Source organism: Crocodylus siamensis, chromosome 5, assembly GCF_052110815.1.
Source record: "Crocodylus siamensis isolate JL-2025a chromosome 5, ASM5211081v1, whole genome shotgun sequence".
NCBI lineage: Eukaryota > Metazoa > Chordata > Crocodylia > Crocodylidae > Crocodylus > Crocodylus siamensis.
In genome coordinates, this window is record NC_143399.1 from 12318122 (window position 1) to 12331234 (window position 13113).

At 40.3% G+C, this 13113-nt stretch overlaps 1 protein-coding gene across 18 annotated transcripts in view; it reads right to left on the minus strand.

Annotated features, from left to right (window-relative positions):
- Positions 1-1466: 1466 nt before the first annotated feature.
- Positions 1467-13113, minus strand: part of DAB1 (DAB adaptor protein 1) — a 774457-nt gene continuing 762810 nt past the window's right edge. For all 18 annotated transcript variants that reach the window (XM_090048698.1, XM_090048696.1, XM_090048713.1 and 15 more), the window contains one exon: positions 1467-4749. In XM_090048698.1, the coding sequence (XP_089904824.1) occupies positions 4705-4749 (45 nt within the window). In that variant the 3' untranslated portion in view covers positions 1467-4704. The remainder of the gene's footprint in view (positions 4750-13113) is intronic.

The following is a 13113-nucleotide window of genomic DNA, read 5'->3' on the forward strand; positions in this document are numbered from 1 at the left end:
AAACTAGTTGGGAAAGGGGAAGAGCAGGAAGAGTCTAGCTACTTTTTAGCTCATTAGTCTAATGATTAGGGCATACACCTAGAAAATATACAAGCAATGATTTAGGCTTTCCTCAGCCAGACTGGATCCAAGTCTCCACTTCTCAGCCAAACACCCTATCCACCATGCCATGGGGCAAATGAGGGCTTAAAATATCCATATCCTGTTGCTGATCTTGTGCCATTGGGTAGTCAAGTGTTGAAGAGTCAGGAGTCCAGAAGAATAGTATCCATGAGGGAGTTTTAGTCTCTAGAGCAGTGAGGAGAAATCAGTGAATTGTGGCATCCACTCCCAATCCCAATTCCAGCCCCCAATGTTGTTTTTGCATTCTGCATCAAATAGTCATTGGATACAATAGCTAAACAGCATGAGGGCCAGAACCGAAGGCTTCTTCATCTCTGGGCTTACAGATCCATACTCCTGTTTGTTCGTTCTCCATTGGGGTCCACAACCCTCACATGCCTGCCTGTCCACTGGATGAGTTTCAACAAGGATATTCTCACCCTGTCTACCCTATGGTTAGATAATCAGGACACTTGGCTGGGAAGACAAAGTCAAACATCTTCCGATGAACATGACCTAGCAGCCGAGGTCTCACTTCTTGGCCCATGCCCAGACCATTAAGTAACTGAACTAAAAGAGGAATGGGTAACCCCCTTCTTCTGTCCATGTAGATACCCCTTCTTGGAGAGAGCTGGATTTCAACATGGCATGACATTTTCAGTGAAGGAAAAGGAGAGCACTCTCTACCTTATGGATAGATTAGGTTTGACAAAGGTTGCCCTTTCTTAGAATACAACAGGGATCCTACGTATCTCCATGGGATGCATTAGGAACTGGCTTCTAGGGATGCATTAGTTTGCTCATTGAGAAAACAGGGAAGTTTTTCATCTCCCCTGGCGGATTAGAATTTGTCTTCTGAAATGAGGCGTACTTTTGGGGTTATCCATGGCAAAGACCTAGACATCTTACAGGCAGATTAAGATCTGGCCCAAAGCAATTTATTTGAGGAGGGACATTTCAGCAAGAAAATGATCCACAGCTTCTCTAGTCACAGGTTAACTCCAATATAAGATTGTGTCACATACCACAGTCTTTTTCACAGGATGGTATATCTGAGCAATGCTGAAATAAGAACCATTTCCTAAAAAATATTTATTTATAGTTATTGCTTATATTTAAACACCCCCGAAAAGAGCCTTATTTTGAGACACTTGGCACTGTGTGTTTTGTGTAAAGTGTCTCAAGTTGTGCACGCAAGAATTAAGGAACCCCAAAAATAGCTTTAGTTACCTTCACAACTCTTGGTCATGACAAACTGTACTAAAGAGAAATTTCTGTTCCTTCCTGGAAGCAGCAGAACTTGAGGCAGCATCTGTGGAAAAAGTCACTCAAATGATACTGCTTTTTTTTTTTTTAACATTTTTATTTGTAACAGTATTACATGGTGTGTTACAGAAATTAATGGAAAATTCTAAAAATTTGTTGTTCTTTTGTTGAATGCATTATACATAAAGTTAAAAATAATGTGTCCATATATGTTAACAAATAATGATCATCATCTGAGGTAAAGTTAAAGTAGGTCTAGAAATGTACTGCAACAGTCATTTTATCTTTCTCATCTTTATTAAAAAAATATGTGTCAGAATGCAGAAATAAAAATGAATGAAAACCACAGAGTAAACATTTTTGCAAAGAAGGTGCCCAGTACATTATTAGAAGTTAAGTTTCATCAGACACTTGGATGACTACAATCTATCAAAATATTTTTCATGACATGTAAAGATCAGGAAACTACAGGGGATGATAACAGGATGGTGGGTGGGATTCCCTGGTTTAAAAATTTAAAGTGACAAATTTAGTGCTAGTGAAGGATGAGGGACTTAAACAATTGCACAAGCTGGATCATGTATTTATCTACAATACTGATACAGTGCGTACCCCCACATTCCTCTGCAAATCAGCATCTCAACAATGACAAGGACAGGCTAGGGCTATGGTATGGTAGCTCTGGATTTCTTTTTTTTTTCCCTAACGCTGATTAAAATGAAGAAAACGGTCAATGGCAATGTGGAGTATCATCTCTCATGAAACATCCAAAAATCCCAACTCTATTCAACATTTACCTACTTTTTGCATGGACTTCTTCCACCCAAAGGTAGGTCAGTCTGAGCTCTATAAATGGAATGACAATGGATTTACTGAGCCATGACTTTGCTTTTCTTTCTCTTTGAACGTTTTACTGCATAACTGAAAATGCACTGACTATACAATACTTCAAATGTTTATGAAGAATCAAAATGATTATCTCGATGGGCCCATTTTGCAAGAGAAAACCTAAAAGAGCCTTACTGAGGAAGAAAGTAGCACCACTTATTGAAAGCAAAAATAGTAAAAAAAAAAAATGCCCTTCGGGAATATTTTTTTCCTTATTTTAATCCCCAAACATACAACCTGCATGTTTTAATTTAACTCCTAAAGTTAGATAACTGCTTGCCCCTTTCTTCTGACGTGAAAATGACTTTGCTACCAGCTGTTTGCATGGAACAAAGAATATGGTGGATGGGGATAAAACATGTTTTCTCTGTATGTTCATTAGGTCTAGCCACAGATAATCTGTCATTCGCATACATTCGCTAACGCATCTAATTCAACATAAGAGACTGGAATCATGTTATGAGATTTGGTTGTACAATGACTACCCCTGCTCGTCTTTCAGCTTTCCTTGTTTACAGCAAATAAACTGATTTCTAAACCCTTTTCTAGTTTTTATATAGATGAATGAAAGTAAAAAGTTTACAACTCCAGGCCTATTTTAATCAATGACAGAAATGGAAAGCCTAATGTTACAGTTTAAAAACAAAATCAGCACAATAACCCTAAAAACAGATTAATCATTTGATTTGTTTAAACTTTTTTTAGTGTTAAACCACTAAATTCAATACATTGTAACTGCATAGGAACATCAGGAAAACACATTTGACCTGTATAACAACTCTCTGTAGGGCAAAAATATAGTTTCTTTTTCCTGAAAATCATGTGCTAAACATATGAACCCAAACACTGCACTTCTGCCTCATAAATGTAAAAAAAGGAAGTTTTTAATTCTTCTGATCTGTGTGTAAACAGTCTGATGATTTCCATGAAGAGATGTCAGAATCATAAAGAAATGTCCATGAAATGTGATTTTTTTTTAAAAGAAAAAGATGTGGAATACATTTGTGTGGAAAAAGCTAGATCATAAAAATCATGTGTTCCCATCAATTTAACTAGTCGCTGACAAGCTAACTGCTGTTGGCAAATGCACTTGAGCCTCAGCCCGTTGTCATAAGCATGTGAGAAAACATATGTGATGCAAAAACCACCATTTGGGTTTGCCACACCTCCCAAGCACTGCAATTTGCTACCTTCTCTACTGTGTAATGGCATTATTAAAAGAACTTCCAGAACATTTATATTTACAAAAAAAACTGGCAATTTTCATCCAAACTCCTTAAAGCCATTTCCCCTTAAACATTTAAAGAGTTTAACAGTAAGATTTTTTTTTTCAAGTTATAAAATAAAAATCCCATTTGAATTTTCTGATGTACAAAAAAGTGATAAAGATGAACAGTTTGATCACAGAATCAGTTTGTTATTCCAAAATTCATGCCACTGGTGTCCCATTTAAAAGTCTGTTTTATCCAAATCCATAAACCAGAATCATACCAGAATTATTTGGCAAATGATTTTTCTTCAAAAATGGCACACAGAGAAGAAAATGCTTGTCTGCATAGCATTACAGCAGCAAGAGATTGAAGAAATAAAAAATATTCCTTTTAGTGTACTTTTTTTTTTTTAAAGAGTTTCCTAGGAAATAATGTAGTTTTCATCTCTTTCATCAATGAGATCTGATGTCCTTTCTCTACCCACAGCATGAGTATTCGAACAGAAAAGTAGCATTTCTTCCTCATGATGCACTAATATAAAGGTCCATTTGGCAACATTTTTCGGTCAGGATGAACCATCAATGCAGTTTTATTCTGCGGTTTCAAGTTTGGACCCATTTCCACAGGAGGCATTTTGCTGTTAGACTCTGTCACTCATACAAAACAAACAGAATAGAAATACAAAAAAAAAGAAATGACACAGCCAGTATTTTTTTTTTTTAAATATACCTAAAGGGGAAAATGTGTCAGGATCCGCCTGGTGTAAATGATGATGAGAAACATGTCACCATGTCATAAAAAGTGCCGACTTGTGCCTGAAAGGCTGTTGAATGATGATGCCACTGCTACATACTGTTTCTGCTTTTTTTGCGTAAAGGAAAAAGAATGCCTAATACGTGATGAATTTCAAATGCTTAGTATTCAAGTGTGGCACACAGAAGATAAAAGTTTAAAAGAAGAACAAGGAGTAAGATTTCCGATTCTGTGTACTCATAACTCACGGCGAGAGGGCTGGACTCTGTATGCTAAGCAGGGCTCGTTTTTATTTTTGTGCTGCCATAGAAATTTGCCATTGGTTGCCAAAAACCGTCAGGTAAGTTTGTAGAACGGATCCAGTCGGGCAATCGTTTATCTTTTGTCAGACAAGATCAATTGGGGAAAAAAGCATGAGTGCCAAAGGCCTGTCAGGTTGTAGATTTTCATTTGAGTCTTGAAGCACCACAAGCCTGTAACAATGCTATTTCTTAGGTCTGTTGATCTGGGCGTAGAGAGGTTCATCTTCCTGAGAACAATAAAAATAAAATCAGCATAGATGCCTCAAAACATTTTTAGAACATCTGCTTGTGAACAGCAATATATCTAGACTTCAAATCCAAAGGGAACTTCAGAGGAAATGTTTGCTTTCATGCAGTTTGGAAAGAACATGGCATTTTAAAGAAAAATTGACTTATGTCAGAGAAATTTAACATCATTATACTTGAATAAATTTTACAGCATGTCTTGTATACCGGCCCTCAGGAAGTACTGCCGAGCATGTGTGTGTGTGAAGAACTGAAAAGATAATTAGATGATTAGATTATTTCAAGTTTATGGGTCAGAGCCCTACCCAGTACAAATCATTGTAGTTCCAGTCTGGTCAGGCAGAGGAGCTGGGCCAAATAGTATGTCACAGAACAAAGCTGAGTATTATTATATACTGTTTATGAAGAACACCTATTTGCTAACAGATTAATAGCTACTGCAAGTAAAATGAATGAAATTGTGGTTGGAGTTCTCTGCATGACATTTAATGGAAGGGATTAGCATTATGTCTATACAGTCATTAATAGAAATATAATCACAACTATTGGAAGGAAGGCATGATGATTTGCTACTGGCTATTTTATTTTGAATTGCTTGGAAATAAAAAAGCCTGCCATGTTTTTAGAGTGATCTTTCATATCTGACAGCGCATGTTTTCGTGGATGAAGCAAGTGTTCTCTCCCTCCTAGAATTCACCCTACTTCATTTCCAGAAAGTAATTCATTAAACTGAAAATGACACCTAAAAAAGAACAAGACAGGCAGAAAGGCTAATTAATACCATGCTACATTAACTTTCCAGTTTGATAAATACCAGTAGGATGGTGAATGTAATGAAGTTAGAATCAAATTTGCATTGCAATAAGGTCAGCGGTGCCGACCTGAACTAGAGAACTTCGAGGATTTGACAAATCTACTCCCCGACTAGCCAGTGAGGAAAACACCTCGGATGGGATAGTGAGTTCTTTGTGGGTTTCTACTCATTAAAGTTGCCACTGTAGCCTTTCTGAATATAAACCAAAACTGGGCTATTTTCTTGAACGTTCATGCATGCAGCTTGTGGCATGAACGATCAACAACTCACGCGCTGGCTCCACTGCAAAGCTCACCTTTGCAAAGCAATTCGCCTTTGAGTTAATGCATTGCTCTGGAGTTAAGAGAAAAAAAATCTTTTATCCTAAAGTGAATCTGTGCCAGAAAAGCTTTTCCATGGGTCCACTACTAGCCTCAGGCTGTCAGCAGGCTCTGAGGCCACATACAGGCACAATGCTTTTACTGGTATAAGATAGCAGAAACTGGTCTAGAATAGAACAGAACAACAACAGACTAGAAGTTCAGCACATACAGACTGGTTTAAAAATGGCAGAATCCAGTCTAAGATTTGCCTCCCTGACCAAAGGGTGAATGTGTGTTCTGTTTGCTACCGGTCTAAACTACAATGCTTACAGAAAACTGCATAGCTTGGATAGATTCTGCCTCAGGCTTTTTGAATGTCTGTATCTAGCCTATGCTTCCTCTTTTACAGAGCAGCAACAGCTGGTAGACACAAGACACAGACAGAAATTACATTTGTTGCATGATCGGCCCCTTGAAATTGCTCTAAAGCCATGCTGCAACAGAAGAGAAGGGCTGCAGAGCCCTCCAATCACACGACAAAATTAACCCTCATTGTATGAAGGTTCAAAACTGATTTTCTGTCTGCTCCAGCTGCAGCACAGTCAGCTGCAGCTGCTATCTCTGGATGGGAGGGCGGAGGAAGCAGGGGAGGGGGGTCCCTTTTGGGGTTCTCTCAGCCTTGGTGGAGTGGGGGGGGGATTGGAGCCCCAAACCTCAGCAGGGGACTCCAATCTGCCTCTCCCCCACTCCAGCGGGGCTGAGAAAAATCCAGAAGACCTCCCTCCCTTGCCTCCTCCTCCCAGCCAGAGATAGCAACGGATCGGGGAGGGGAGGAGGGGGGCAGAGCCAGGGAAAGACACAGTTTCATCCACCCTCCTGATCCATCAGCGAATGTCTGCTGGATAGGAGTGATTGGTCTAACTCACAGCAATTTCTGTGAATCGCTATGAGTTAGACTCAGGAGCTGCACTTCTGTCTGCACTCATACTTGATGGCCAATTCACGTTTCCCACTTGTTTCTATGTCTCCACTTGTTCCAGTTTCAATACAGGGTTGGTCTCTGCCCAACAGGCAGGGATTTCGTATCACTAGTGCAAACTCAAAATCCTGTCTTACTGTTCTCATGCATCTTAGAAGGAGTCTTTCTTTTTTTCTGGCCTCATTATAGCTCTTAAAAAAAGCTGTATATCTAGAAGTTTAAGAGGTCTCAGCTATACTTCTCCTACAACCGCCAAGCCAGGTTACTCTATACCCGCTAGTAGAAAGCAAGATAAATCTTCTTTGAATGACATAGTTGAAATGATCTACAGCTAGAAGCAAATCATTTGTGACCTTGAAAAACTGAAGATTTTTCTAAGCAGAGCCATCCCTACGGGGCCTCCGCGGCCCAGGGCATATCAGCCTGTGTGGGGCCAGAGGGTGGCGAGCGGCCAGAGCATGGAGCCAGTGGCATGCGGAGGCCGTGGCGGGGCCTGTACGTCACTGTCCGCAGGGCCCCCCAAAGCATGGGGCCTGGGGCAGTCACCCCGATTCCCCCCATCCTCCCCGGGACAGCCCTGATCATAAAAGATGATTGGGAAGTAAACAACTATAGTTTGCATGCTCTATTTTGAAAACTGTCCTGCCACTGCCAGTTTTCATGTACTGCAGGCACAAACCTGGCAGAATGAAGTATCATAGCTAGTCCAGAGAAAATCAGTACTAATTAAAGGGGAAATCTGACACATGCAACAGGGTCCTCATCTGGCATTTCAGGATTTGCTGGGCCTGGGGTGAATGCAACAGCAAGCTCAGAAGAAAGAAAGGGAGGAGGGGAAAAAAAAGAAAAAATCCTTTAGAACAAAAAATACCAGTTCTTAAATGCTGCAAGAGAAAAATCTTTGAAAATGTCAAGTATGCTTATTATACAAAGTCTCAAATAGCTTTATGTTATGCAGATACACTTAATTGACAGATATCCCAAGGCTTCACTGACCTTGGAATCACAAGATGAGCTGGACATACATGTCATGGGTGTGTGTGTGTGTGTTTGTGTGTGTGTGTGTGTGTGAATATTAGACATTGCCAGGCATAAACTTTAAACAAATCTAACTTATTTCCACACAAATATTTGTCTTGAATATATACTGAATATGGGCAATGCCAGGCACAAACTTTAAACAAATCTAACTTATTTCCACACAAATATTTGTCTTGAATATATACTGAATATGGGCAATGTAGTAATGGTCCCATTCTCAGAGTTAATTTATTCATTTTATTTTAGCTATCCCATACCATTAATGGGCACAGTTTTATGTTTTCCTCCCAAATGCCAAAGCAGGAGAATAAACCTTAAATGTTATATAAGACATTTCCCCAAAAATGTACTGGTTGTGTCAGGGACCAAACTGACTTTAAAGAGTGGATGCTGATCATTGTCCATCAGTGAAACTAGCAACAATGAATTACAGAAATACTTAGGAGAGTATCAAAGGTTAGAAGAGAAGGGACAGAAAGATCCTGAAAAGGAAAGAAAGAGAAAAACAGAGTTTAAGCAGATATCTTTTATTAGACCAACTAGATTTCTGAAAAAAAAAGGCTTTACTTGCAAGCTTTTGGGCACAAGCACTCTCCTTCAGGCATACGAGAAAAGACTGTAAATGTTCTCCTAGGCAGAACTTTCTACCTAGGAGATGTAGAAGAGAGGAAGACCATGGGTAGAGCTAGGAGGGGAGGGAAGGGGAGAAGGGAGGGAAATGTGTGAAGCAATGCAAGCAATCACTTGAAGGCCCTTCCCTTCCCTCCCCTCCTATCTCTACCCATTGTCTTTCTAACTTCTGCTCATTTGCCTTTTTGCAGACATGGTAGTTGTAAATCTGCTCCTTTTCTACCTTGGAGAACACATAACACCAGCAGAATCTCCCTATGCCCAATGAAGGGTCTTTGTGCCCAAAAGCATGCAAAGAACTTTTTTCCAACTTTTTAGTTGGTCTAATAATAAAAGATATTACATCTATCCAAAGAACCTTGTCTGTCACTAGAATAAATACTAAATAAATGCACAGTAATCAGAGTTACTGTCCCGTAGTGCCAGAAAACACCTTTTTAGTGATGCTACTGTGCAGTAGCATGGTAGTACTGTGCAGAAGTATATTATCACTGTCCGTGGTGTGACAAGCTATGGTGCATTATTATTAGGCTACTGTGCAGTTAGCATCTCATGTAAACGCACCCAGTAGGATGTAAATCTAAACTGTCACTATCAGGTTGGGCTTCTGATATGAGAGCATGCACAACCCCCCGGGCATTCTGTTTTCCATGGGATCCCAATTAGAAAGCAGCCCCAGCATTGTTTTAATTGTTGGTACCTTTCTGCAGACCCTTTAAGATATGCTGCTACATAGAATGCTGTACAAACCGCCTCCCCCCCCAAATATATTTTAAAGTTACTGTTGGCTTGGGTTTCTTTGACCTATAATGTAAATTCTCAACATATCAGCCCAGCCTTAGCAGATAAGCTTCATGAAATGAGACTGTCATTCCAGTCAGCCTGGTCTGGATTGGTCATCCAGCCAGAAGGAAAACCTTGCACTGAGAAGCTGCATTAAAAGAGGGATGGTAAGGGAAAGTGGGAAAAGAGCACCATTGGAGTGTAATGCATCTTTCATACAGCAACCTACGCTGACTCAAAAGTTTTGGCAAGCAGTCAGCAAGTGTACACTATGCTAGTTATAGGAGCCCTATCTTATTCTTCCACTGATGCTTGAGTTACTGTGCAAGATAAATGATATTATGTTTTGTGCCTCTTGGCTCTGCAAATGCACTAACCAGCAAGTTATTGCATATGACTTAATATTCAATAGTGTGAGCATTAGAGAGAATATACTAGACTGAAAACATTTCCCAGCATGCAAAAATTTCACCTTGCTGTTTAAAAAACAAATGTCTGTCACTTTATCTTCATGGTTTACTCAAGACTGTAAAATTAAGAAGGAAATACCATCCACTGTCTTTTCAAGTCCCGGAGTAATAGGAAGTTGCTACCTATTATTGTACTGTTAAGTGTTTATTTTTTTCCTGCTCCAATCTTTTGGGAATATCGAGGGGAAGAGAGAAGTCCTATTACTGGGCCTGAAGACAGAAAGGCAGCTCCTTTATGAATTCCTTGCAGTGGGTGTTTTAGAGGTGAGAAGCAACTGTATGGATAGGTCTACTGCTTCTAGGCTCTAATCGTCTCTGAGTGAGCTAGGTAAATGAAGTTGAAATGACCAATCCTGAAAAAAGGGTTTCAGGGATATTGTGAATCTGTTCTACTCTGGGGATTCATCATACAATAGCAGCATCTTAAAATGGATGGAAGGCCAGGGCAGGTTTCAGATTGCCAAAGTAATGGCAATGCATTCTTTTTGGTTCATTGTGCTCAGCAGGTAAGATCCTGGCAGAGTTCAGTGTCTGCTGCTTCTCTGCTAACCTCTGATATTCGAAGAAGTAGAGAGAACATTATGAACCACTGTCAACAAGAATGAACGGTGTTTTCTTGTCATCCAGAGATGGAGCACAGCAGATGGACAGCCAGTTGTTTGACTCGTGATCCATGTGCCAGTTAGAAGTGTGATGACTTTGACTTGTTACTTCACAATAGTCCACACTCACTTCAGAGGCGGTTTAGGAACAACTGCTCCAAGAGTATCACGATCTGCTCTAGCCTTAAATGTTCTGAAGGTCTACTCAGAATCAACCATAGATCGACTGCTATTTAACATAAGGACTTGGCAACAGATCCGTGGGTGTATCCACACAAGACGTTTACTGAGGAACTGCCTAATTAGCTCCACAGTAAACATGTGCCAGCCGGGGCTGCAACCTGGTTCAATGTGCTGCAGTCCCAGGAGCACATTCAAATGCTGGGCCTAGGAGCAATAGACTCAGGCATAATATGCACTAGGGTTTACTGCTTTGAATTAATTGCATGTGTAGACGTGCCCAGTGGATTCACACTTCCTCTGTTGTTTTAAATGCCTTTTGTTGAAATATGTGAGCCCAAAGGATACCTAGCACTCCTTCCAGTAGTATAACTGAGGAGAGGCAAAAGGGGTTGCAGACTTGGTTGCTATCTGGTGTGGGGTGAGGGGTGCATAAAAATACCTCTGACTAAAGTGATGGCCAACTGCATGGCTGGTCTAGGCTCAGAGATAAACTGCTGGGTCTCTGACTCTGCCAAACTTTACTCACAGTCTTTATTTTTCTATAGGAATTAATCTGTAGTCTGTAAAGGATTGCATTACAGAATTTTATTTTTTGTGATATGATATTCTTGTGATATTAGGAATAGAGGCAAGATACAGGTGACTTTGATGACTATATTTAATGCTTATTAGGGATATGCAAAGCAGGCCTTATTCGATTCAGATTTGGCCCAAATCAGGGACAGTGATTTGATGCATTGATTTGGATCATTGTCCCTGATTCAATTTGGCCGAATCTGAATTTTTGATGCTGATTCAGAGAATCAGTGATTCAGACATAGAAACAGCTTTAAATGTTTTTTCTACGTACCTCGAGGCACCAGGCGCTGCTTGTGAATGCTGCAATGGTGGGGTGGATGGAGCGTCCCACAGGAGTGCAGGGGAGCCCTCCACATGCTCGGCATTGAACCTGGAAGTGGACCAGAAGTACTTCTGGTCCACTTCTGGGTCCACCAGGGAGCGCACTGGGAGCCCCCTGGCACCTTCTCAGCTTGGCAATCAGCCGCGGGGGGACCTTGGGTGCTCCCCCAAGACCCGGGAAGCACCTGTCACCGAGGCAGGGGGGATGGTGCACGAGGGCCCCCTAGGGTGCTCCCAGGTGGACCCAGAAGTGGACTGGAAGTGCTTCTGATCCACTTCCAGGTCTGCTGCTAAGTGTACTGGGGACCCCCTCACACTCCTGTGGGATGCTCCTTGCACCCCAGCATTGCAACATTCATGAGCCACGCCTGCTACCTAGAAGTATGTAGAAAAAACATTTAAAGCTATGTCTATGTCCGACTCGCCGAATCTTTCCGAATCTCTGTAAATTGATTTGGAGGTCCTAATTCAATTCGGAGAGATTAAAGGGTCCTCCAATTCAATTTGGATTCAGCGATTCGGCCACTGAATTGGGCAGAATCTCTGCTGAATCAAATCACGGACCAAAGTGTCGCACAGCCCTAATGATTACGTAATCAGGACATAAGGTCAGCCAATACTGTTCAGCCACTGATGTAAAAATAATTAAAGGTTTCTGATCTTCTGTCCACTGCCTTTTACCTCCATAACAATCTATTGTTTCTTTTCATGGTTTTGCGACCCTATGTTAATATATTATTAATATATTAATATATTATTATGTATCTACTAAGGTTGAACTGAATTTGAGATGTACTGAGGGCATCTCAATGAAAGTTGCAGAGACCTGGCACATCTCAGGTTTAGTCTCTTCCTTGTCATCTATAGTAATAGGAACCACATGTACCGAGGAAAATGACTAAAAAAAGACTTTTCTAGTCTTTACTTAGAATAAATAAAGCTTAACCTAGACAGTAAAAAATGTAATTTTTTCCCTAAATCTTAGGTAAATACATATATCTTTGTTTTTTCTCCTCTTTCACCCTCTCACACATGCTAGAGAAAGCAATAATATTATGCCACCTAAGCAAAAAATCAAAACCCACCTAATGAAGGTATTGTTATTCATTATTCTTTCTTTGCAATAATTACGCACATTTGGCTTTCTCTCAAGAGAGAAAATGACCGAATGTAATTCTACCCGAAATAGCTCTGCAAAAGAGCCAAACTTCCTTTAGCTGTGAATGATCTATTTTGGTCTCAAATCATAGTGGTTCAAAGATTTAACCTATCAATAAATGTCAGATTTACTGACTAGGCACTCAACAGTCATTACTAAAAAGGGTAGTTGTGATAATGGCTGCTGTTGTGATAAACTGAAGCTTTCAAACTTCTTAAGACTGCAAGAGGATGAGAGGAAAAATATAGATGTGGAGATAGCAATCGATAGGTGCCAAGTTATTTTAAATGAAGGACCCAAGAAACTGAACTACTAACATAGAAACTCAGATCAGATTATGAAATAGCAGGTAGGTAAGCATACTAAATACCCTGAGATAGAGGAAGCAGAGATAGTGCATGTGAACAGTAGATTATGAAGGTATCAGGAACTGAATCACTCTGGAAGTCTCCTGTAGTATTATCAAGATTTGGGGAAGTTCA